This window comes from Diceros bicornis, chromosome 34, assembly GCF_020826845.1.
Source record: "Diceros bicornis minor isolate mBicDic1 chromosome 34, mDicBic1.mat.cur, whole genome shotgun sequence".
Lineage (NCBI taxonomy): Eukaryota > Metazoa > Chordata > Mammalia > Perissodactyla > Rhinocerotidae > Diceros > Diceros bicornis.
The window spans coordinates 24,411,715-24,438,904 of NC_080773.1; the positions used below are offsets into that span (position 1 = coordinate 24,411,715).

Consider the following 27,190-nt stretch of genomic DNA (forward strand, 5'->3'; position numbering starts at 1 on the left):
TGTAACTTTGAAGGACCTCTGATTAACCCCAACACGCTCTGTGGATTTTATGGCCCCTCCCAGCTGCTATAAGTTGATAACTTGGTTCTTTTGAGTTCCTGAGGAATGTGATGACACCACCACCCCCCACCCCCACCCCCCGCCCGGCCCCGGGCAGAAAGTCTACGCTGATAGCCATCATCAATGCCAACTGAAAGATCAGGGTGTAGGGCGTTGCTCTGGTCTCTGATGCATATCCAGTAAAACAAAATCTATGAGGAACTAAGAACAGATGGATGCCCCCACCCTGAGACCAGGTATCTGCCTCCACCCAGAGACCAGCCCCCTATATAACTGGCCTGTAGTCTTTGTTCTGTAAAATGGTTCTTTGGGACATTAGTCAGCCACCTTCCCCCTTACTAGCAAGCTGCAATAAAGTTCTTTCTCTCCTACCTCCTTGCCTCTGGACTATTGGCATGTCTTATGGCAGGCAGAGGAAGTCTCCTCTTGAGTGGTAACAGGAGCGCATGGGGCTGGGGGGGCGGGGATTGTGGTGTGGCAGGACTCACAAAGGGTGGAAATTAAATGTAATGATGCCCTCCTTCTTCTGGCTCCAAATTGCTTTTATGGGACCCTGTGGGGTGGTTTGGCACATGCTAAGTGGTAATGTCTGGAATTGGGGGCTGCACCCAAGAGGCATGTGGTAGAGGCTAGAATTTAGGAGACTGAGTTTAGGGTGGGAGAGTCCTAGTCAGGGAGGCCCAAGGGGAAACGTGGGAAATCAGGGAGGGATGGTGGGGGCTTCCACAGGGGCGCCCCACTTGGCCTTGCACCCATACCCCAGCTCCGCACCCCCAGTCACAAACAGCTCAATCCCTGTGCAGAAGTTGGCTTCGGAGGCCAGGAAGACGGCGGCAGCCCCCACCTCAGCTGGCTGGCCCATGCGGCCCAGGGGCTGGGGAGAGACAAGGGACAAAGGAGGTCAAGAGGAGGCCCCACCTGACAGCCACCCCCGAAGCCACCCCTATACCACCTGGATCTGGCCCCCACTCGTACCTGGGCCAGTGTGCCCTCTCGGATTGTGGCCGTGGGGTCTGGCGTTGAGGCTGCCAGCTCCTCCCACAATGGGGTCCAGATGTTTCCTGGGGAGATGCTGGGGAAGGGATCAGGGAAGTCGGCTGCCAACACTGCCTCTCAGGCTTACTCCCAGTCTTCCCAGTCCCCCCAGGAGGCTCTCAGCCCACTTGGAGCAGCTCACCAGTTGACTCGGACGCCATATTGACTCTCATCCAGGGCCAAGGCTTTGGTCATGGCTGTTACTGCCCCCTGCAGGAGACAGATGGGCAGAAAGTTCAGTCCAGGGAAGATGAGGCTCCTCCCATCCCCTCCTCCCAACTAGGGGGCATCCAGCAGGGGCATCAGAATGGGGAAGCCCTGCCCTCCCTGCAGGCTTCATTGGGAGGCACCAGGCTCTGTTTCTTGGGAGACACCTGGCTCATAACAACATGTCACCGGTTGAGGCCCCTGGGGCCCCAGGGAGGGAGTGAAGGAAGGGGTGGGGTACCTTGGTGGCCACATAGGGAACAGCCTGGGACTGGCCAATCGCCCCGACCAGGCTGGAGATGTTGATGACGTTCCCCCGGCTCTTCCGCAGGTGCGGGAGGGCAAGCTGGGGAGACAGGAGGCGGAGTAAGCAAACCAAGGCCCTGGATCTCCTCCAGCCCCACGGAAACCCAGCCTGATGTCTGGGACAAGGGCCATCTCCCTGATATGTTCAATAGTTGATCTGTAGCATCCAGAACTCCAGAGCACACATTCTCTGGTTTGCCCCAGTGTCTCTGGGTCTCAGCACTTAAGGGAGAGCTCTGTGGTCAGAAGGTGATGTGAGAGGCCTTCATGAAATGCACCCCATATTCTTTTTGTTGCTGAGGAAGATTGGCCCTGAGCTAACATCCATGCCCATCTTTCTCTATTTTGTATATGGGATGTCACCAAAGCATGGCTTGAAGAGCGGTGCATAGGTCCACGCCCGGGATCCGAACCTCCAAACCCTGGGCCGCCAAGGCAGAGCGCGTGAACTTAACCACTACGCCACTGGGCCGGCCCCAAAGTGCACCCTGTATTCTGCCAACTTCTCTCCTGTGACTCCCTGGCTAGCTGGAGGTCTCTAAACTAACTCTCTCTCCCTCTCCTGCTCTCTCTCCCTCCATCTCTCAGTTCTTTTGCAGCACATGACCTTGAATAAACTCAAATTTTATCCTCCCCCTCACTTCCCTTGGGCAGCTGAGCTGGCCAGGCAAGGCCTGTTCTTGCCACTAAAGAATTCTGAGCACAAGCCTGCTCCCCTAAGGGGTTCTCAGAGTGGGAATGTAAATTAGCTCCCTCTCTGGTTCACGAAACCAGCTCTTTCCAAACTTCTGCACTCCCTCAGAAACAGCCTCCACCCCGTTCTCAGTGCTGTATCTTCAACACACCCGGAGTGCTCCTGTAACTGAGTAAGAAGTTAAAAAGTCTTCCCTGGGCTAGAAGAGAGCCAAAACTTTGAGATAAGCTTTGCTAACTGCAGCTGTGCATACTCAGCATAATCAACTCGTGTGTAAAACTAACCAAGTCTTTCTGTCCCTTCTTAGTACATGAGTGAGCTGTCTTTCCCAGGCAATCAAGGTCCAGACGTCAAGATTCAGCCTCACAAGGCCAAACGCAGGCTGGTGGGAAGGTGCCAGCACGGCCACATGCTCCCCCTCGCTTACCTAAACCTCCAGCACACGCTCTCCCTCACAACCTTTAAAACTCCTTGCCTCCCATCTTTTGGGGAGACGGGATGAAGTTGAGGGCTCACTCTCATCTCCCAGCTGACGTCACCCAAAATAAAAATGCTTTCCTTGCCATAAGCCTGGTGTTCTAGTTTTATTTGGCCCCTCTTGTGTAGTGGGTAAAGAACCTGGGTATGTATCCAGTAACACTTTGGCGAGCCAGCCAGGAGGCTCTTTGCCCACGGCTCTGCGGCCCCTGGGCCGACTCGAATTTCCTGGGAAGCTATCCGGCAGCTGCCTAGGTGGCCCCCAGCACCTTCCATCTGACCAGGCCCCACTGACTGTAGGCAAATTTCTTATAGCAAGGAAACAGGTTCTAGATTTGTTTGTTTGTTTGTTTTTGCTTCTGGTGAGTCGATGGACTCAATCTGAGACAGGGTAAGTCACCTTGAGGATGCTCATGAACTCTCTTCCCCTCCATCTAGGGTTCCTTCCGTTCACGGAGGGACCATCTGGGCATGCATTCGGAGTGGGAACAGTTGTAGGACTTTCTACCCTAAATCCAGGAACCGGTTCACTGGTGTTTTTCTGTGTCTGGATCTGTGTGTCTGTCCATCTCCGTGTATTGGAATGGGAAACATGCTGTCTGTCCCCAAGCGGAGCCATTGGGGCTGATTCTGAGTAGATGGTCTAATTATAGTTATAAGCCAATGTCTAAAAGGGAGGATTTTCTTTTGTAACACCACATGGCCACAATATTCTTTAGGCTCTGGGGAAAAAAATGGCCAAACAACGGATTCTTAAGTTGGAAAAATTTTCAGAGAGCTCTCATCATAAACAGCTGTTTTATTGGTACCTATAAAAAGACCAAAGTAAAAGGAAAATACAATGACTAGTCTTAAGACGAGTCTTAAGAACTTAACCAAACTTTGGGTCTCAGCTTCTTCTCATGGTCTTACAGATGCTGATGAAAACATTAAGCTAACAAAAAAAATAAAATAAAAGGAAGATGAGGAAAAATAAAAGAACTCTTTTCAACAAGGTGGAAATTTTTGAAGTTTTTCAATAATAATAATAATAATGTAAATAAGACAAATATTAAAAGTGGAAAAGCAAAGAGGAATCAAAAAGGGAAGAGTCATAGGATGGAAATCTTTAGCTAGTTATTAAAAAGAAAAGTGGGATAAATGGAATGGACATGAATGAGGTTAAAACAAAGGTTTTAATAAAACACTGCCTAAGGTTAGATGGGCCAGAAGGACCCTCTACTGGCCCCTCAACATTAAAGGACCTCAGAAAAACCTATTTTATTCACCCCAGTTGGAAAAAATTTAAAAAGCCAGAAGGCAGAATTCACAATGAGAAACCTGATCAACAATTGTTTGGGGCAACAGTTAGACCACTAAGGTTGATAAAATTATACAGATTAAAATGTATTGAGCTGGGCCGGCCCCGTGGCTTGGCGGTTGAGTGCGCGCGCTCCGCTACTGGTGGCCCGGGGTTCGGATCCCGGGCGCGCACCGAGGCACCGCTTCTCCAGCCGTGCTGGGGCCTCATCCCACATACAGCAGCTAGAAGGATGTGCGGCTATGACGTACAACTATCTACTGGGGCTTTGGGGGAAAAATAAATAAATAAAAAATTTGGGCCGGCCCCGTGGCTTAGGGGTTAAGTGCGCGCACTCCGCTGCTGGCGGCCTGGGTTCGGATCCCGGGTGCGCACCGACGCATCGCTTCTCCGGCCATGCTGAGGCCGTGTCCCACATACAGCAACTAGAAGGATGTGCAGCTATGACATACAACTGTCTACTGGGGCTTTGGGGGGAAAAATAAATAAATAAAATCTTAAAAAATAAATAAATAAATAAAATAAATAAATAAAAAATTTAAAATGTATTGAGCTAATATTATGTGCAAAGGTTATGTCAACTTTGCCTGATTGTTTTTTCAGAAATGAATGTTATGTCTGGCTGGGAATGCTTCCCCTACACAGTACTGTAATAGTGAAACTTGTTTTTTGTGTGTGTGTGCATGAGGAAGATCAGCCCTGAGCTAACATCCATGCCAATCCTCCTCTTTTTGTTGGGGAAAACTGGCCCTGGGCTAACATCTGTGCCCATCTTCCTCCACTTTATATGGGACGCCGCCACAGCATGGCTTGACAAGCAGTGCATCGGTGCGCGCCCGGCATCCGGAACCAGGGCTGCCAGCAGCGGAGCGTGCGCACTTAACCACTAAGCCACCGGGCCGGCCCGGGTGAAACTTGTTAATGGAATCCTAATATAAGTTGTAATTAGAGGTATAAGAGTTGATAAAATTAAGATAAAATTTTGTAAAAATTGGTATATTTAAATGGACTTCATGTAAAATGATTACATCTCTTTTGCCTGATTGTATTATAGATTATGTTATGGGGATTAACATTATATCTCACTGGGAACGTTTCCCTGCCTGATATTGTAAGACGTATAAATCCACCCTTCAGGTAACGTTAATTAAACATGCTAACGGAAATATCACTTTAAAACGGCCAAAATGGGGCAGTTTCAGTTTACCCAGACTGGTGTATTTACATATGCAGTTGGAAAAAAGCCAGCTACAAAGTTAAACAACCAATGGGAAGCCTATTTTAATCTTCTGAGGCTTCTAAATGAAATCAGGAAGACTGTACTGCCTCTTTAAAAGAAAATAATTAAATAATTAAACATGCCAGTAGCCAAAGCCAATTCTGCTCTCCTCTCTCCTCTCTCCTCTCTCCTCTCTGGCTGAGCTTCCCCCCTTCAACTCTCCCGAAATTCCTGACCTAAAATTAAGCAAGTGAAAATAAGCAAACTTTTGAGATAATTTGGAATTATAATGGTCATTCTGGGGAACCTCTCTTCCAGCCAAGGCCACCTTAAGGGGACAACCTTAAAAGAGAGGATTCAGGGGCCGGCCCTGAAGCATTAAGTTAAGTTCATGCAATCTGATTCGGTGGCTGGGGGTTCGCAGGTTCAGATCTCAGGCGTGGACTGGCACACCGCTTGTCAAACCATGCTGTGGTGGCGTCCCATATAAGGTAGAGGAAGATGGGCATGAATGTTAGCCCAGGGCCCATCTTCCTCAGCAAAAAGAGGAGGATTGGCAACAGATGTTAGCTCAGGGCTGATCTTCCTCACACACACACACAGAAAGAGGATTCAAAACCTCTCATGATGGGATGCAATCTTTAACTAATATACGGAAACTTCTAAAAGGCAAAGTTATTTAACATATTATTTAAAAAAGCTTATTTAAGCTTGTTGGTTTGATTGAAATAGGCATGTCCTCAGAGTTGTCAGTACTTGGATATGATGCAGATGTGCAGTCTGGGTTTACTAGTCAAATAAACTCACGTTATCCCTGTTACAAATTCATCAGCGAAATAACAGCTTCAAATGATAGCTAATTTTGTCTAATGTCTCATGAAGTTTCCCTGGGTATTCTAAACATAATTGTTGGAAAAAAAATAATTTAGATGGGTAAAAATGGGTAAGACAGAGATCCCTCTGAGAACAGGAACAAGACAACGGTGCCCACTCTCACCACTCCTATTCAACACAGTACTGGAAGTTCTGGCCAGAGCAATTAGGCAAGAAAAACGAATAAAAGGAATCCAAATAGGCAATGAAGAAGTGAAATTCTCACTGTTTGCAGATGACATGATTTTATATATAGAAAACCCTAAAGAATCCATCAGAAAACTATTAGAAATAATCAACAACTACAGCAAAGTTGCAGGGTACAAAATCAACTTACAAAAATCAGTTACATTTCTATACTCCAACAACAAACTAACAGAAAGAGAACTCAAGAATACAATCCCATTTACAATGACAACAAAAAGAATAAAATATCTAGGAATAAATTTAACCAAGGAGGTGAAAGACTTATACAATGAAAACTATAAGACATTATTGAAAGAAATCGATGATGACATAAAGAAATGGAAAGATATCCCACGCACATGGATTGGAAGAATAAACATATTTAAACTGTCCATACTACCTAAAGCAATCTACAGATTCAATGCAATCCCAATCAGAATCCCAATGACATACCTCACAGAAATAGAACAAAGAATCCTAAAATTCATATGGGGCAACAAAAGACCCCAAATAGCTAAAGCAATCCTGAGAAAAAAGAACAAAGTTAGAGGCATCACAATCCCTGACTTCAAAATATACTACAAAGCTATAATAATCAAAACAGCATGGTACTGGTACAAAAACAGACACACAGATCTATGGAACAGAACTGAAAGCCCAGAAATAAAACCATACATATATGGACAGCTAATCTTCAACAAAGGAGCTAAGAACACAGAATGGAGAAGGAAAGTTTCTTCAATAAATGGTGCTGGGAAAACTGGACAGCCACATGCAAAAGAATAAAAGTAGACCATTATCTTACACCATACACAAAAATAAACTCAAAATGGATCAAAGACTTGAAGGTAAGACCTGAAACTATAAAACTCCTAGAAGAAAATATAGGCAGTACACTCTTTGACGTCAGTCTCAATGGGATCTTTTTGCATCCCATGTCCACTTGGACAAGGGAAACAAAAGAAAAAATAAACAAGTGGGACTTCATCATACTGAAGAGCTTCTGCAAGATAAATGAAACCAGGATCAAAATGAAAAGACAATCCACCAGCTGGGAGAAAATATTTGCAAATCATATATCCAACAAGGGGTTACTCTCCATAATATATAAACAATGCATACAACTGAACAACAAAAAAAACAAATAACCTGATCAAAAAATGGGTAGAAGATATGAACAGACATTTTTCGAAGGAAGATATACAGAAGGCCAATAGGCATATGAAAAGATGTTCAACATCACTAATCATCAGGGAAATGCAAATCAAAACTACACTAAGATATCACCTTACACCCGTTAGAATGGCTATAATCATCAAGACAAAAAATAACAAATGTTGGAGAGGATGTGGAAAAAAGGGAACCCTCATTCACTGCTGGTGGGAATGCAAACTGGTACAGTCTCTATGGAAAACAGTATGGAGATTCATCAAAAAAATTACACATAGAAATAGCTTATGATCCAGCTATCCCACTTCTGGGTATTTATCCAAAGAACTTGAAATCAACAATCCAAAGAGGCTTATGCACCCATATGTTCATTGCAGCATTATTCACTATAGCTAAGAAGTGGAAGCAACCCAAGTGTCCATCGACAGATGATTGGATAAAGAAGATGTGGTATATATATACAATGGAATAGTACTCAGCCATAAAAAAGACAAAATTGTCCCATTTGCAACAACGTGGTTGGACCTTGAGGGTATTATGTTAAGTGAAATAAGCCAGACAGAGAAAGACAAGTACTGTATGACTTCACTCATATGTGGAATATAAACTAACACATGGACAGAGAGAACAGTTTGGTGGTTACCAGGGGGAAGGGGTTGGGGGGTGGGCACAAAGGGTGAAGGTGCACATTTATATGGTGACTGACAAATAATAATGTACAACTGGAACCTCACATGTTATAAACTATTGTGACATCAATAAAAAAACGGGTAAGAGGTTTTGGGTGCAATAATTATGTTTTATGATATATATGCTTGAAAGATAGCTTCCAAAAACTTTTTGGTAACTTGAAACTTTAGAATTTTGCTAAATTAAGTTAAATAATAAAATTTGTTGAGTATTATGTCATTTCCACATGAGATAAAATATTATAAATTGATCACTAAACATAGATTTGTCTGCCTTTGGTTTCTTATCTCAAAGAAACTGAAAGATGCTTGGGTTTATTGATAAATATGTTTTGTGCATGCTGAGAAATTTTCTGTGAGAAAGCACATATTTCTGGAAAGTCTGTATACAAGGAAAGGAAAATGTATGTTTTCAGTACAGAAGGCATAAAGAATAGAGATATTTTTGTTTGTTTTTTTTTTTTTAAGAGAGAGAAATTTGTCCTAAAGTACAAGGGAAGAAAAGAAAGGAAAGAACGCATAGGACAAATTCCAAATGTAAAAAGTAAGTGACAGAAGGTTTGTGGAAGTAAAACCCTGAGGAGTTTTGTGCATGATCAAGTTGGCTAAAGTAAACTGGTGGAAAATTAGGATTTGGCTTTCTCTCTTATAAAGGTAATTTTCTTAAACTTTTGTTCTGCTGTTTATAGAGGTTAAAAAGATGTTCCTTTGAGAACGTCTAGCTAAAAGACAGAAAAACCTATGTTTTGTTAAAATAATTTCCTATGTTCTAAAGGACTGAGGTCTGTCTATTAAGGTTTTGGTTTTTTTTGTTTTTGTTTTTGTTTTTTTTTTGACTGTTTGAACTCTCTGTTTCCCTTTGACTGTTTCTATTGTCATCTTGATTAAATGGACAAGTAGGCATTGTTTCTTATTTGACTAAGTGTTTTAAAACCTTTTGATATTTTTGATGAACTTCTGCCAAAATTAAAGTCTTTCTTTTGACTTAAAAAGGAACTTTAAGAATGTTCAATCAGCCTTGAGACTTCTCAAAGAATTTGTTCTCTCTTTCTATAAAGAGGAAGATATTAAACTAATTAGATTTAGTTAGTATGTTAAATTACATGGGAAATATTGTCAAATAAATAATAATAAGACTTTCTAGGTTATATTATGTGGGTAAATTTTATTAATATAAGTGTTTTTTAAAAAACATATAACATTCCAAAAGTTGTGATCTGTCCTGGTAGTCAGTTATAATGCTAGCTATTATCTCAAAGTGCTGTATGTTACAGAAATAGCCAAGTGTCTTTATCAATTGCCGTTTTTGAATGTTTTGTCATTTGCAGAAGGTTGTTGTTTTACTCTGATGTTTTTGCAAATATGTGTCATCTTCAGAAAAGCTCACACAAAGGACTCTGGCACTCACTCTAGAACACAAGTTTCTGATAAACTTTCAGATCATAAAACTCAACTGGTTAAGAAATCACAAAATTCTAACTGAGAAACTAATGACTTTGTGAAACTACTAACAAGATTAAGATCAAGAATTGATTATACAGGACTAAATGAACTGATGAAGATGACTAGTTTTTATGCCTTTGAAATATTGCTGACTTTTTAAAAATATTGTTTTGTTTTTTTCAGATTTAAGGAAAACTTTTTCTCTTCTCTCTCAAGCTAACTATGACATAGCAATTACACGTTTGTAAGCAGAATTGAAACATTTATCTTTTTCTCTATACCTGATCACTCCAGAATTTGGAAACTCTTAGTGAATAAGTATTATTTTCATGGCAGTCTGGTTGTTTGCATAAGTTCAATAAGAATCTGTTCTCCTTATGCAGGGCACAATCGGAAAGACTGGTTATATTACCAAAGCTTTGACTGGAATGTCATATCTGACAAAGATTGGACTTTATGAAATAAAGCCATTTGGAAATATTGTCCTTGTACCTTGTTTCCAGGGTTCCCAGAAACCTTTCCAGATGAGTAAGGAAGGTCACTCCTCTGGTAGGTGCAGAGAACCCCAGGATATTTTGGGGACCTCAAGAAGAAAAGAATTCACCCAAATCTGTAGGTATCACAGGCAGAGTCTGATGACAAGTCCTTGGCTTGGCTTTCCTGACCTTGAAAGGCCTTTAAAGTTCAATCTGAGATTCCTTACAAAAAGTTCCAGCAAAGCAGATTATTTATTTATTTATTTATTTATTTATTTATTTATTTTTGTGAGGAAGACCAGCCCTGAGCTAACATCTGCCAATCCTCCTCTTTCTGCTGAGGGAGACTGGCCCTGGGCTAACATCCACGCCCATCTCCCTCCACTTTATATGGGACCCCGCCACAGCGTGGCTTGCCAAGTGGTACGTTGGTGCACGCCCGGGATTAGAAACCGGCGAACCCCGGGGCCGCCGCAGCAGAGCGCGCGCACTTAACCGCTTGCGCCACCAGGCTGGCCCCGAGATATTTATTTATTGATTGATTGGTTGGTTGGTTGATTGATTGATTGAGGAAGATCAGTCCTGAGCTAACATCCGATGCCAATCCTTCTCTTTTTCCTGAGGAAGATTGGCCCTGAGCTAACAACCGTGCCCATCTTCCTCTACTTTATATGGGACTCCGCCACAGCATAGCTTGACAAGCCATGCATCAATGTGCACCCGGGATCCAAATCTGTGAACCCTGGGCCGCCAAAGCGGAGTGTACGCACTTAACCGCTTCGCCACTGGGCCGGCCCCATAGCAGAGAAGATTTAAAAGAGTCTATATGATCAATTGCTATTCTTGCTGTACTTATGTAAATAATTGGGCCAAGTTTATTAAAACTAGACTTATTTTGCAAACTGGTTAGTCTTAATTTGGCTATCTTTGGTAAAAATGAGGGTGATTTTAGAGATAAAAATTACATTTCAACAGAAACTATAATACATATTTCTGGATGATGGATTCTGGTTCTGCTCATGGTCTTCAAGGTTTTTGTTTTCTATCTGTGAACTGGACTGGATCCTGATTCCAGTTTCCTCAAATATCTGGTACAGATCTCCAAATTAACGTTTTCATTTTTTTTCCTGTCCTTTTCGTTTGGAATCATTGAGAACTAAAGCCACCCCTCTTCCTGAAGCCCTGCAAACTGGAGCTGGACAACTTGATATAAACCTAAGCGAGGGCACCATGAGAGCCCATGTTTGCACAATCTTGATGCTGTTGCTGTGTAAGCCACTCAAAAGGTTTACTGAATGCCTGATGACATCATTGGAGACATTTTAAACTGCAGGGGATGCTTCAACCCTGACATGTATTGACCGATCATCCCCTGAGCTCAGAAATTGGTTTATAATTTGCTCCAATCATTAACCTTGTTTTTCCTTTTGTTCCTCTAGAAATGCTTCTTATTTAATACCTGGTTACTCGCTTACACAATATAGGCCTAACTTTGGGAGACCCTTCCTATGTTCTAGAGATGATCCAAAAGACCTGGAGGGAACTTGAACTAAGGGACTAGGCACTGTCAGATGCTTCTCTGCACCGTCTTTGTCATAGAGACTGTGTCCTATTGAAATCCTGGACTTTGTCCCTGCTGGATGGGACCATACGAGAAACACCACAAGGAACGGGAACCATGCCATGTAAAAACATCACAACTGGGATCACTCAAACCTTGGCTGGCTTCATACTCTAGACACTGACTTCTCTGAATGCTTAAGCGAACCCCTGACAGACTGTAAGTTGCTGTTCAGAACACAGTCTCCTAAAGATAAGTAATAAGTAACTCTCAGGCTCTTACCTTACTCATTGGACTATTAGACAGCAGGCTACTTGGCTACATCAGATTTCACTTGAGGTTCTAGGCACTAACCTTGATTGGTTTACAGGCCTCTTCTCCTGGATTCCCCAAGGATTGAGGTCCATTATGGAGGGGATACTAAAATTTGGGCTATTTTGCTAATACGTGTGGTCATCTATATAATTATAAAATGTGAACTTAAGTGTTATTCCAAAGCCATCGATCAGAGCACTAACATATCAGTCATGCAAAGCATATCTCACTCTCCCCACCTGGCACCCAAAATTATTTTAAAATAAAGGTAAAACAGTTTCATTCCTCTGATCCTCATCTTCGCCCTTTTACAGCAGGAAGTAGCTAGAGCGGTCTTTGCCCCCATTCCCCAAGATTGAGGAATGAGCATAAGACAGTGGGGATTGTAACCAAGCATGAAGAGGTTAAAAAATCTTCCCTGGGCTAGGAGAGAGCAAAAACTTTGAGAAAAGCTTTGCTAACTGCAGCTATGCATATTCAGCATAATCAACTGTTGTTTAAAACTAACAAGGTCCTGGGGCTGGCCCAGTGGTACAAGCGGTTAAGTGTGCGTGCTCCACTTCGGCAGCCCAGGGTTCGTAGGTTCACATCCCGGGTGTGCACTGACACATTCCTTGTCAAGCCATGCTGTGGCGCCATCCCATATAAAGTGGAGGAAGATGGGCATGGATGTTAGCTCAGGGCCAATCTTCCTCAGCATAAAAAGAGGAGGATTGGCATTGGATGTTAGCTCAGGGCTGATCTTCCTCAGAAAAAAAAAGAAAGAAAGAAAGAATTAAAAAAAAAAAACTAACCAGGTCTTTCTGTCCCTCCTTAGTATATGAATGAGCTGTCTTTACCAGGAAATCAAGGTCCAGACATCAAGATTCAGCCTCACAAGGCCAAACACAGGCTGGTAGGAAGGTGCCAGTATGGCAACATGCTCTGCCTCCCTTACCTAAAACCCCAGCTCATGCTCTCCCTCCGCTACCTCAAACCCCAGCACATGCTCTCCCTTGCAACCTTTAAAACCCCTTGCCTCCCATCTTTCAGGGAGATGGGACAAATTTGAGGGCTCACTCTCATCTCCCAGCTGACGTCACCCAAAATGAAAACACGTTCCTTGCCATAAGCCTGGTGTTCTAGTTTTATTTGGCCCCTCTTATGTGGTGGGTAAAGAACCGGGGTATGTATCTGGTAACATTCCAACCTCAGGGCCTTTGCACCTGCTCCTCCCTCTGCCTGGAATACTTTTCCAGAGATAGCCGTGTGACTTACTCCTAGGGTGACCAACCATCCCGGTGTGCCTAGGACTGAAGGGCTTCTGGGCACATATGACTTTTCAGTCCACAGTTTCAGTGCTAAACTGGAATGATCCTGGGTAAACCTACCTCCCCAGCAACTTCAAATCCTGTTCAAATGTCACCTTCTCAGGGAGGCCTTCCCTGACCATCCTTTAAAATGGCAATCTGCTTACCCCTGGGTCCACATCCCACTTCCCGATTCCTTTTCTCTGTGGCACACACCCTTTTCTGACATGCCACATATTAGTAAAAGTAAGATACCCAAAGATTATCTTTGGAATAAATATATTTATTGAGTACCTACTCTGTGCCTGGTCCTGTTCTCAGTACTTTGCACAGATTAGCTTAGTTAATTCTCACAACTCCAGGAGGTAAAATCGATAGCCCCATTTTACAGGTGAGGAGACTGAGGAACAGAAGGGTGACTGACACTCAAGTCACTCAGAGGGTCACGTGACACCTGACAGAGCCCGGATTTGCAGCTGGGCAGTCTGAGACCAAAACCCATAGCCAAATAAGAATTTCTGACAACTCTGACTGTTAAGAACTTTAAGACAATTGGAGGGCCGGCCCCACGGCTTAGCGGTTAAGTGCGTGCACTCCGCTCCTGGCGTCCCGGGTTCAGATCCTGGGCGCGCACCGATGCACCACTTCTCTGGCCATGCTGAGGCCGCGTCCCACATGCAGCAACTAGAAGGATGTGCGGCTATGACGTACAACTATCTACTGGGGCTTTGGGGGGAAAATAAATAAATAAATAAAATCTTAAATAAATAAATAAATAAATAGACAATTGGAGCCTGCCTGAGGTGAGCATGTGGACATTGTGGGTGGATTCTAACCTTCAGCCTCCTCCTCAGAGTCCGCCCCTCCTTCATCCTCGCCTCCTCCCTCACTCTCACCAGCCTGGAAACAACTCTCCCTCCCACAGCCCGAGGGCTCACCCAGCCCCCACCCCAGGCCCTGCCCCTCCTCAATCCTTATCCCTCCCTGTCCAGCTATTTAACCCCCTCCCCAGCCCAACCTTGCCAACAGGAGGTCCACAAGGGCTGAGACAACAGTTCATTCATTCACCACCCCCATCCCAGCACTGGCCCCACAGCTGGCACTCAATATTTGTCACACACTCCCTGCAGCCCCTTCCCAACCCTCCTGCGCATTCCTTGGCCAGCGTCCTCCCCGCTCCCAAGGTCACCTAGCACCTCCGTGTAGCTGCAACAAGGACTAGCTGGACTCTTACCGACCTGACTCTCCCTCTCCTCCCTCCCTCCCTCCCGTCAGACACCCGGATCTGGAGAGCCTGGTTCTTCTGGATGTCCTGCAGCCTCGCTCTGGCCTGACTCCATTTCTCCTAAACGTTGGGGTCCTGGGGTCTGCTGCCCACTCCCTTAGCTCTGCCAGGGGCACCCCCACTTTGCTGGTTCCCCACCAGCATCTCTTAAATCGACCTGCCACCCTTGGGCATCTCCATCGCAATGTCTCAGTGCAAAACTCACCCCACTGTCTCCCCCCAAAATCGGCCTCTCTCCCTGGTTCCCAGACTCAGACGTGGGGCCCACTCCCAGCCAGCATCTGAAGCGCGGAGACATGGCAGTCTTCCGGAGACTCCCTCGGTTCCTCATCTGATCCCATCCATCACCAAGCCCCGGCCACTGTGCCTTCTAGGGAATCTCTTGAATCTATACAATTCTCTCCATCTCATTCATTCATTCAACAAGCATTCATTGAGCACCCATTATGTGCCAGGTAGTGTGGTAAATGAGGAGAATACCAGAGGAAACTAGACAGAGACTTCTGCCCTCGTGAAGCCCATGTTCTGCTGGGCAGGCAGCAAGAAACAGATAAATGAATGCATTATGGAATGTTCTAGAGTGTGATCAGGACTGTGAAGCAAGAAGCTGTGCAGGACGAGGGCAATGGGAGTGTTGGGCTGGGTGCAGTTTCAAACAGGAGACTCAGGGAGGGCTTTGGGGAGGTGACATCTGAATATTTTGAGTCCAGATGTGAGCTGTGGGGATGTCTTAGAGAAGACCGTGCCAGGCAGAGGGAACAGCAAGTGCAAAGGCCCTGAGGCAGGACCAAGCCTGCTGTGTTTGGCAGTGCCGAGGCCACTGTGGTGGGAGGTGAGGCCAGAGAAGGAACAGGGGCCAGAGCGTGTGAGGCCTTGAAGGCCACGTCTTCTCACTTGCACGTGTGTGACCGTCTCCTAATTCTGGTTTCCCACCCCACATTTTGCCCTCTGATCTGTTCCTCATACAAGAGCCAGAGTGATCTGTTAATATCAACGACCTGTTAGTATAAATGGGATCACATCACTTCCTTGCTCTTGAGATAAAGACCAGATACCTCAGCACAGTCCTCAAGGCCCCGTGTGATCTGCCCTCCCAGCTCCTTCCTGCACCACCCCTTGCGCTCATTCCACTCAGCCCCCCGAAAGCACCAAACTCTCTCTCACTGCCAGGCCTTTGCACAGGCTGTTCTCTCTGCCAGGAACACGTGCACCTCACATGTAGCCACATCAAAGACCCACTGGACTCATTGGTCTGACTCTCTCTACCCCCTCCCTCCCTGGGACACCCGATCTGGAGAGCCCCCTCCCCAAGTTAATGCTTCTCCTCTTTCACTTCCTCCGGGAAGCCCACCCTGATCCCCAGAACAAGCCAGTCTCCCTGTCACACATCTCCCAGAACCACACCTACCTCCTTTCTCGCACAAAACACACTCACCCATAAAAACTCATCTCTATGCTTATTTGTTAGCACCTGGCTGCCCCACAAGATCCATTTCTTTGACTATGTAAATATCCCTAATTCCTACATTGTTTTCTCTAGTCTAGGGAATCACAAACTTTGGCTTGTGTCAGAATCCACTGAGGAGGCCAAAGATCCAGAGATTCTCATCCAGGAGGTCTGGGTTAGGGCCCCAGAATCGACATTTCAAGAGCTTCCAAGGGATGTTGGTGGTGGTGATGATGATGGTGATGAAGGTGATGGTGATGATGATGGTGATGAAGGTGATGGTGATGGTGGTGGTGATGATGATGGTGATGAAGGCGATGACGCTGGTGGTACCGATAATGATGGGGATGATGATGATGGTGATGGTAATGATGATGGTGAAGATGTTGATGGGACGATGGTGGTGATGAAGGTGATTATGATGGTGGTGATGATGATGGTGATGAAGGTGATGATGATGGTGATGGTGATGCTGATGCGGATCATAATGATGATGGTGGTGATGATGATGGTAATAATGACGGTGATGATGATGTTGATGGTGATGAAGGTAATGATGATGGTAATGGTGATGATGATGGTGATGATGATGATGGTGGTGATGGTGATGAAGGCAATGTCGACGGTAATGGTGATGATGGTGATGGTGATGGTGGTGATGATGATGGTAATGATGGTGATGATGTTGATGGTGATGAAGGTGATGGTGATAGTAATGGTGATGATGATGGTAATGGTGATGATGATGGTGATAGTGATGATGGTGGTGATGGTGATGAAGGCAATGAAGACGGTAATGGTGATGATGGTGATGATGATGGTGATGATGGTGATGAAGGCAATGACGACGGTAATGGTGATGACGGTGATGGTGATGATGGTGGTGATGATGGTAATAATGACGGTGATGATGATGTTGATGGTGATGAAGGTAATGATGATGCTGATGGTGATGATGGTGGTGACGGCAATGATGATGATGATGGTGATGATGCTGATGATTATAATCATGGTAATGAAGTGATGATGGTGGTGATAATGGCAGCCACTTACTCATATTGACAGATTTCTTTGCAATAGGCACAGTTTTAGGTGCTGGGATAGAGGCATGAACAAGCAAACATCTTTGCCCTCTGGAAAACCAAATGCAGTGAGCGGACCTCACAATGGAGCCTGGTGTGAGCAAACCTACTCTAATAAGACATTTGGGAACAACTGGGTGAGTTTAAATAGGGCTCGGGTATTAAATGGTAATAAGAAATTACTGTTAATTTTATTAGGGGATCTAATGTCAGTCTGCTTATGGAAAAAAAGTCTTAATTTTTAGGAGATGCTTACTAAAGTATTTGGAAATGAACTATCATGCTGTCATAATATACTTTATTTTTTTTAATAATTTTATTTATTTATTTTTTCCCCCAAAGCCCCAGTAGATAGTTGTATGTCTTAGTTGCACATCCTTCTAGTTGCTGTACCTGGGACATGGCCTCAGCGTGGCCAGAGACGCAGTGTGTCGGTGCGTGCCCGGGATCCAAACCCGGGCCGCCAGCAGAGGAGTGCACACTTAACCGCTAAGCCACGGGGCCGGCCCAATATACTTTATAATACATTGGAAAATATATATATATATTTATGTGTATATGTGCATATATATATATGACATAGCAAAATGTGAATAATTGTTAAATACAAATGATGGATATAGGGCCATTTATCACACTACTCTATTTTTTTAAATTATTAACATTAGGTTAAATTTATTTTTAAGTTAAAGCAATGTTTTGCACTCCCTTGCGGCTCAGGTGGGGGTAACTGTGAGGTGCCTGTTTCTCGCTGACCCCCAGGGGATGGCGCCCCACTTACTCCAGCAATAACTTGCCCATTGATGCCCTTCACCAGCTGCCTTGTGCGCCCACAACTACGCCCCACCTGAGGGCAGCGCCTCCTGGGATTGCCTCCCACACACTCTGCACCCCAATCCCCATCTAGGGTCTGCTCTTGGAGGAACCCCAGCTAACACAGGTGTGCCCCTGGTACTGTGATGATGTTAAGAATTCCAACAATCTGAAGAAGGTCTCTAGATTAGCGAAGACCATGGTATCAATGTTACTCTTGCTGTGATCATGTAAGAGAATATTCCTGTTTTTAGGAAATACACTCCAAAGTGCTGAGGGGTAAATGGACATCACACCTGCAAATTACTCTCAAATAGAGAGAGAAAAATGAAGCGAATACGGTAAAATATTAACATTGGGCAGTCTGGGTGTGTGGGAACTCTCTGTGCAATTCTGGCATTATTTTGTAAGTCTGAAATTATGTCAAAATAAAAATAAATAACCATTCTAATCCATTGGCAGTATTTCTGAAGTTCTTGCTGATGAAATCATAGCATGTCTGGGTAGGGAATGGCAGGAGGCAGTTGACAGAACACGTTTAACAAAATGCTTATAATTGCTAAGCTGGAGTTGGAGATGGGGAGCCTCTTGTTCTTAAATACACCCAGCTAGTTTCTGCCCCAGGGCCTTTGCACACTCTTTTCTTGGTGAGTGATACACCCTGTGCCCTATTTCTCCACTTCTTTCCCTCCCACTCAGAGTTCAGCTCAAGTCCCAACTTTTCCCTTCTACTTCTCCCAAGCTTCACTTGCCCAACCTGTATCTCACAGACCTTGAACCAAGTGAGGTGAATTGGCCACAAAAAATCAGAACGGGGCAAGGTTCATGATAAACAATAATAACTTGCAGATAGTAAACTCTGTGCCAGGTCTGTTCTAAGGGCTTTGTGAGTATTTAATTTAAACTCATTCAACTCTTAGAACAACCCTGTGAACTAGGTACTATTATCAGCACCATTTTTTAGATGAGAAAACTGAGTTGCAAAGAGATTGAATAACTTGCCCAGTGTTGCACGTAGGAAGCAGCAGAGAACTTAGGCAAGTGAGTCCCAGATTGAGACCACTATTCCCACGTGAGGCTTCTGGACTAGCCACACAAGTAACAGAGTCAGGTAGTCCAATAGGGAGGGGTGGGGACTGGGGCACAATGGAGACTGTCACCCTGCTCTGTGAGTCCAGCTTGCCAACTTTTCAAGAGAAACCAGAAATCTGGTTGTTTATGAGACATCTCTTTCTTCTTAAATGCTGGCTACTAAGGAGAGAGAGAAATACCCTTTATGGGCTGTGGTGTATGTGTGTCTTTTTGTATGAAGGTGCCAGTCTTAGAAGGCACCCAGAAACTGGGCACAGGAGTGAGTCTACTGGTCGAGCAAGGGATTACCCAATCGCCCCGGGACATTTTGCTTGGATCTCAGATGGGCCCTCGAAGACAGACAGTGGCCCTCTGGCCCACTCCTTGGACCCCTGTCTATACTCGCTCTTCTGAGCTCCTCCAGCCTCAAACTGATGTCTCCAGGCCTCGCCCCCTCCCCAGACCCAGGAATCCCCTGTGGATGTGTACCGGGCATCTCCCACTCAACAGGTCCCCCACTCCACCTGCTCCTCCCTAGGCTTCCCCGCCGCAGAGGATGGCAAGTCTGCCTGCCAGTTGCTGGGGGTAGGAAAGGGGGAAACAAATTAACCAAAAAACCCCATTCCTTTCTTTCTCGAGTCCACCCCCTTATCTAGTCTCTTAAGGAAATCTTGACAATTCTACCTTCAAAACAGATCCAAAATCGGAACCACTGCTCCCCAAATCCACAGCCACCAGCCTGGTGGGATGTGACATCACCTCCCGCCTGGACCATCGCCTGGACCATCTGGCCACCTCCCCACTGGGCCCGCTGCATCAGCCCTCGCCCCCAGGCTGTTCCCCAGGCGGCTGCCAGAGGGCACCAGTTCCCACTTACAGCAGCTCACATCCAGCCCTCGGCTCCGAAGACTTAAGTGGGCTTCCAGCTCAATCAGGGTCACAGCAAAGTCTTCTCTGGTTTACAAGGCCTAGATAATCTAGGCCCCTTTGCACCCTTTCTGCCCTTGCCTCCAGCCCCCTTCCCCTCGCTCACGCTGCTTCAGTCACACTGCCCTCCTCGCTGCTCCTCCTACCCTCCCAGCAGTCCCAGCCACCCCAGGGCCTTTGCACTGGCTGTCCCTCCACTGGACTGCTCTTCCCCACACACCTCCTTGGGGTCTGACTCAAATGTCACCTCTCAGGGAAGCCTTCTGACCACTCTACCCTGTCTAAAAGCGCACACAAACATACTTTTTCAAAAAACTCTCATCTAGTAAAGATGCATAGTGAATTATTTACAGGTGAAATATGATGTCTGGGATTTGCTTTAAAATACTCCAGCGAAAAGAAAGAAAGAAAAAAAGTGAGCAGCCTACAAGAGGCCAGAATGGTAGAACGTTGATCATTATTGGCACTGGGTGATGGGTGCGTGGGGTTCAGTACGATTCCCTCTGCTTTTGTGTATGCTTGCAAAATGCCGTAATAAAGTTTCATAAAACAGCATTTACACCCACCCACCTTTCCTTCACTTTTTTGCACAGCACTTATCACTCCCTGATCGGACCGTCAATATTTACCGGGTCATTGTCTGTCTGTCTGTCTCTCCCACTTGGAGGTCAGCTCCCCAAGGGCAGGGATGTTGTCTGTTGTGTCCTCGGCTGGGTGCCCAGTGCTTAGCACATTGCTGGCACTCAATCAATATATGCTGAGTGAATGAAGTGAATAAAAAGTGCTATGATGAAATAAACAAGCTGTTCTAGAGAATGAATATATCTGAGCAAGGGTGGTTGGGAAAGGCGTTTCTGAAGAGGTGATATTTGAACCGACATGATATGTAGCTGGCAGGTATGGGAAGATTCGGAGGAAGGGCAGAGAGGTGGAGGGAGATGCTCTTTGATCCTAAGAGCTATTCATTGCGTGGCAAAGCTGAAACTCCCTGTCTCAGTCCCTCCTCCTATTTTCTTTTCTTTTCTTTCCTTTTTTTTTTTTTTGGTGAGGAAGATTAGCCCTGAGCTAACATCTGCTGCCAATCCTCCTCTTTTTGCTAAGGAAGATTGTCCCTGAGCTAACATCTGCCCATCTCCCTCTATTTTATATTTGGGACGCTGCCACAGCACGGCTTGATGAGCAGTGAGTAGGCCCGTGCCCGGGATTCGAACCCATGAACCTGGGACCTCTTAAGTGGAGCGTGTGAACTGAACCACTACAACACCAGGCTGGCTCCTCCCTCACGTTCTTAACATCCCCCACTACCACCACCACACCACTCTGGAAGGTCCTGGAAGGTTCCTAAGCAGGCTGGGCTATGGAGTTACTACAAAGTAGCTTTTGCTGGATGGAGGGATTTGTACTGTTTCTTTTCTGCAAAGAATGGAGTCCTTTTGGAATAAGACCAACCAAGGCACAGAAAACATTTTGCTCTCAGATAAAGTAGATCTGACAGTCTCCCTGCCAGGAGGCCGCCTGCGCTCACCTTGGTCAAGGTGTATGTGCCCAGCAGGTTCAGTTCCAGCAGCTGCCGGAAGCCCTGGGTGGAGGTCTCCTCGGGCGGCTGCGGGGGCGGGTCTAAGGGCGTGGGAGAGAGAGCAGAGAGAATGAGAGAGCCGCGTGAACAGGGGGATGTGGGGGAGAAACCGGGGTGGGGGGAGGGGGACGCCGCGTGGCAGGGGGCAGACAAGAGGGTCAGGGATCTTGCAAGGACGGGAGGCTGCAGAGCGGTTAATAAAGAGACAGTCTCGGGGCCAGAAGTCCTGGGTTCACACCTCAGCCCCGCCGCTCCCCGGCTGTGTGGCCTTGGGCAAGTCACTCTGCCTCTCTGTGCCTGTTTGCTGGTCTACAGCAGGAGGATAACACTTTGTTCTTGGGCTTAGAAATTTCTTGGGTCAATATTTGTGCTGGACACTCAGTACCATAACGTGTTTGTTAAACAAATAGAAAGAATTTGAGGCGTGCGGCGGGGGGGGGGGGGGGGGGGGCACAGAAAAATCAACATTCAGAAGAAAAGGAGGGGCCGGCCCAGTGGCTTAGCAATTAAGTGCGCGCGCTCTGCTGGGGTGGCCCGGGGTTCGCAGGTTCGGATCCCGGGCGCGCACCGACGCACCGCTTGTTAAGCCATGCTGTGGCGGCGTCCCATATAAAGTACAGGAGGATGGGCACAGATGTTAGCCCAGGGCCAGTCTTCCTCACACACACAAAACAAAAAGAAGAAAAGGAGCTGAGAAGCTAGGAGAGTGGAAACAAGGGGAAAAGACAGGCACTGGGAAGAAGGGGGCCTGGATGCTCCAAAGGCCTTAGGAGAGGAGTAGGCGAGGGGACAGAGGTGGGAAACAAGGCGACAGGCAGAGACTTGAGGAAATAGTGGGTTATTCCTCCCCAGAGAGCCAGGGCTGTGGCCTCGCTTCCTTCAGGCACCTGTGCAAACATCTTCAGAGAATCCACCCGCGATCCAGATCCTCTGTCCAAAGCAGACCCCCACCCCCTGTCACTCCCTAGGCCCTCAGTCGGTTTTGTTTTTCTTCACAGCCTGTATCACCACCAGACACGCTAGTACATGGTCATTCTCATTATTCGAGGCAGTTATGGTCTACAAAGTCGCCACAAACACTGAATTAGTGAATACTGACCATCGCCCCCCGGGGAAATAAGCACATATACTATTATATGATACTACACAATAATACACACACGTTATGGACTGAACGTGTGTCCCCCCAAAATTCATATGTTGAAATCCTAACCCCCAGTGTGAAGGTATTAGGAGGTGGGGTCTGTGGGAGGTGACTAGGTCCTGAGGCAGGAGCCTCCTGAATGGGATTAGTGCCCTTAGAAGAGAGACCCCAAGAGCATTCTCGCCCCTTCCACCACGTGAGGACACCACGAGAAGTGGGTCCTCACCAGACACCGCATCAGCCGGCGCCTTGATCTTGGACTTCAGCCTCCAGAACTGTGAGAAATACACGTTTGTTGTCGAAGCCCCCAGTCTGTGGTGTTTCTGTTCCAGCAGAAAGAACAGACTAAGTCTACACGTATATGTTAAGATTATGATCTTAAACCCTACAAACAGCTCATACTGGTAGACTCTATTTTGTAAATAAGGTTCAGAAGTCGTCAGTGACTTGCCTGAGGCCACTCCCGCTCACAGGCGCCAGAGCTGGGATTCAGACTCCTCCAGCGAGCCCCAGGGCACCGAGCTCCCTGCACTGCACCGCCCCCTCACCTCCCGGCTCTGTCCTCTGGGCACCTCTCTGCTTGAGAGCTGAAACAAGAGGCCAGAGCGTCACCTCCTCCGACCTCAGCTGGGAACACACGCCGCTACAGGCAACTTCAGTTTTGCCGGTCTGCTCACATCCGCGAATAGCGAGAAAGCTCTGCGAGTACTGATTCTATGATTACGAACAAATTTTTAGGTGAATTCCCAAATACGGAAAACTGGAATAATGCGATTAACTATACCTGTCTTCTCTTGTCTATTTCCTTGCTCTAGAATGTGAAGCCCACGGGGGCTGGAATGTTTTGTCTATTTTGTCCATTGCTAAATCTCCAGTCCTTAAGACAGAACTTGGGACACAGAATGTGCTCAATAAATTTGTCGAATGTATAAAGGACACAGAGAGAAAGGATGAACTAGTATGTGCCGTCTCTTTAATCCTCACAACAATATAAGGAGGAAAATGCAGCCCAGGACTATTGGTGGTGAGCACGACGCAGTCTATACAGAAACTGATATATAATAATGTACACCTGAGGGGCCTGCCCCGTGGCGTAGTGGCTAAGTGCGCACTCCGCTGCTGGTGGCCCAGGTTCCGATCCCAGGCGCACATCACCGCACCACTTGTCAAGTCATGCTGTGGCGGCATTCCATAGAAAGTGGAGGAAGATGGGCACAGATATTAGCCCAGGGCCAGTCTTCCTCAGCAAAAAGACGAGGATTGGCATGGATGTTAGCTCAGGGCTGATCTTCCTCACACACACACAAAAATAAAATAATGTACACCTGAAATTTACACAATGTTATAAACCAATATGACCTCAATAAAATAATTTTTTTTAAAAAACTTGGTCTTTTTTATTTTTAAATTTTATTTTATTTTATTTATTTTTTCCCCCAAAGCCCCAGTAGATAGTTGTATGTCATAGTTGCACATCCTTCTAGTTGCTGTATGTGGGACGTGGCCTCAGCATGGCCGGAGAAGCGGTGCGTCTGTGCGCGCCCGGGATCTGAACTGGGGCCGCCAGTAGCAGAGCGCGCGCACTTAACTGCTAAGCCACGGGGCCACCCCAATAAAATAATTTTTTAAAACATGCAGCCCAGAGAGGGTGAGCCACTTGCTCAAAGTTGCCCAGCCAACAAAGCAGGCTTCTTTCTACCACGGCCTTGCTGTGTGACCTCCATGCAATCAGTTCACCTCTCTGAGCCTCAGTTCACCACCATGAGACATTCTTATGAAGGGCCGTCATCAAGCTGATGGCAATTTCCCCTGGAAGCCACCACACCAAGCCCTATAAACCATGCACCGTGAGGACATCTTCACAGCCATCGGCAAAGAGAAGGGCCATGGCCTCGCTTCACAGATAAGCAAAGTGAGGCTACAAGATGGAAGCTGTTTGCCCGAGATTGTACGATAATTATGCAGCTGATGAATAAATGAAAAGCAATACGGAAAGTACATACATATTGAGGGATATGAGGAAGCCATTTGGTTTAAAACTAATTCGGCCTGACTTTGTTTTTCCAGAATGGTCTGGTGTGCCCTGTCGAACATGCATTGTGCATCTGTTTTAAACGTTTACAACGTCCCAAGCAAAGAACGCTGCCTTTAAAGATAGGGATGTAGGCCTCCCCCCACATCAGCATTTCTTTAAAGATAAGTATTTCCTTCCAGAAACTAAGGTCACAGGGACCTGCCATGCTAGCAAAACATCTCGTGACTGTAGTAAAAGAGATATTCCTGTTATACGTGGCGTCTGTTCCTTGTTCCAAGTCAGTATATAACTACACTGTACACCCCGATGCTTCGGAGGGCTTCCTTCCTTGGGGAAGGTTTCCTCCCAGGCTATATGGTCCTCAGATTAGCTCATGTAATCAACTCACCCCAATCTTGATTTATAGATTGATTATTGATTATTTGTGTTGACAATGCTGAGTAGTTTCCCTTATTCAGTATCCACAACAACCCTATATGATGATCATGGTCATTCCCATTTTAAAGATGCAGAAACTGAGGCACAGTGAGGTGAGGGCACAGGTCTGGGGGCACACAGCAGGGAACGGACAGAGCCGGGATTTAAGCCCAGGCATGGAGGATTCCATAGCAGTCCTGTCCTGTCTAAGGGGACAGAGGGGGAGGGGGCAGAGACAGGGAAACTGAGGCAAGGGAGGAAGGCGGGGGAAGCCAGGAGGCGTGTGGACCTCAGTGGGAAGGGCCCTCAGGCTTCACAACTCACGGTAGCCGGCGTTGTTGACCACACAATCCAAGCGGCCAAAACGGCGGATGGTCTCAGAGATGAGGGTCTGAGGAGAAAGACGGGTCGTGAGGGAGCAGTGTTGGCCCCGGGCCTTGGGGAGCCCGGGCGCCCAAAAGCAAGGCGTGGAGGTGGACGCTGGAGTCACAGTTGAGGGAACAGGAGCTGGAGGAAGTGAGGGACCCTCCCCACAAATCACCAGGCATGGCAGGAGAAGAGGAGACAGGGAGCCGGGGAAGGTGGGGGCTAGATACTAGATCGACACTGATTGAAGGGAAGGGACAGAAACCCTGAGATGGGCGAGGGAAAACTCTTACAGGAGGAGACCCGCTGTGATAGATTTTTTTGTTCTAATCCTCACGACAGAGTGGCAAGAGTCTTGAAGAAGTAGGAGATAAAGGAGAACTTTCCCAGGAGACACAGGACCTGGCCAGCAGAATCAAGGAGAGCCTTGAAACAATACTGAGCTGGTCCCAGTACAATTTAGCCAGGAGAAGAGGGAAAGGTAGAGGGAACAGCATGTGCAAAAGCCTAGAAGAGAAACGAGAGAGAGAGAGAGAGAGAGAGAGAGAGAGAGAGAGAGAGAGAGAGAGAGAGAGAGAGAGAGAGAGAGAAACTGCTGGAGATCCGGAGTAGGGACCGAAAAATACTCACCCTTATGTCTTCCTCCTGAGTCACGTCACAGAGGAGAAAGACAGTTCCAGGAAGCTCCCGCTCCAGGGCCCGGCCCCCAGACTCTGCAGAGAGAGAGAAGGGCTGGGGGTCCGGACTCCCAGATCGGAAGGAGGGGGCTGGGGGCCCGGACTCCCGGGTCTGGGGGAAGAGGGAGTTGGGGGCCTCCCCGACTCCTGGGTCTGAGGGGCCCGGACTCCCGGTGCTGGGGGAGAAGGGGCTAGGGGTCCGGACTCCCGGGTCTCGGGGAGGAGGGGCTGGGGGTGAGGGACCAACACTTACCATCTTTGTCGCAGATAATCACTTGGGCCCCGCTTTGCACTGAGAACAGAACAGGTTACCCCAGCACAGACCTTGGCGAAGCCTCTGCTGCCCTCTTGTGGCCACCTGGAGTGGGGACTATCTCCCTCCCTGCTCCCTCTGACCCCAAAGTCTCGTGATGATCCCCTAGGTCAAAGGGCAGAGGCCTTGACACATATTCTTCTTGGCTGCTCCAGGTGCCTGCTGCGGCTCCCGAGCCCCCACCCCTGGGATCCAGAGCAAATTCTAAACCTGCAAGAGCCATTCACCCCTTTTGTAGCTATAACTGAAACTCAGAAAGGAAGTAACAGCGTTTGGGTGACACGCCAAGACCTCAGGCCCTAGGCTACCCCTGCCAATCCCTTCGTTAGCATTACAATTGGCTTTTATACGATAAGAATCTTGACTCCGGTACTGAAGACCCTTCTTCCCACATCCATTAGCCCACGGGGTCCCTCCTCTCCCAGACTCCAATATTTCGAGCAGCCAGACCCCTCTCACCGAACGATCGCACGATCCCGGCTCCGATGCCGCGCCCGCCCCCGGTTACAACGACCACCTTCCCGGCATAGCGCGTTCCCGTGGCCATTCTGCCTCAGTCCGTGTCTCCCACTGTCACTCACTCTGCCCCTCTTTCCACCTCCCAAGTCCCGGGAGGCCGAACCATAAATAGAGGCTGGATCCTGGAAGCCCGGCCCTGGGGGGCGTTGCCAGAAAGACCAGAAGCCTGGAAGTTTGGCCCCAGCCCCTCCTCCCTCAGACCCGGGAATCTAGGTCTC

At 46.9% G+C, this 27,190-nt stretch overlaps 1 protein-coding gene across 1 annotated transcript; it reads right to left on the minus strand.

The window, feature by feature from the left end:
* Window positions 1–145: 145 nt before the first annotated feature.
* On the minus strand, window positions 146–27,085 carry HSD17B14 (hydroxysteroid 17-beta dehydrogenase 14). The gene is made up of 9 exons (XM_058529835.1): window positions 26,913–27,085; window positions 26,394–26,432; window positions 26,094–26,176; window positions 25,422–25,488; window positions 21,451–21,542; window positions 1,544–1,648; window positions 1,238–1,305; window positions 1,036–1,132; window positions 146–934 (listed from the first exon to the last, which is right to left on the minus strand). Exons 1-9 carry the CDS (start codon window positions 26,998–27,000, stop codon window positions 761–763), a joined length of 813 nt encoding a protein of 270 aa, XP_058385818.1. The 5' UTR covers window positions 27,001–27,085; the 3' UTR covers window positions 146–760.
* Window positions 27,086–27,190: the final 105 nt, after the last annotated feature.

Bases quoted from the DNA above. Each gene is read 5' to 3' on its own strand.
- HSD17B14 (XM_058529835.1), bottom strand. From the start codon at position 27,000: ATGGCCACGGGAACGCGCTATGCCGGGAAGGTGGTCGTTGTAACCGGG. The intron at 26,177-26,393 runs GTAAGTGTTGGT...CTCTCTCTGCAG, and splicing joins GATTATCTGCGACAAAGATG to AGTCTGGGGGCCGGGCCCTG. The intron at 935-1,035 runs GTACGAGTGGGG...GTCTCTCCCCAG, and splicing joins GAGAGGGCACACTGGCCCAG to CCCCTGGGCCGCATGGGCCA.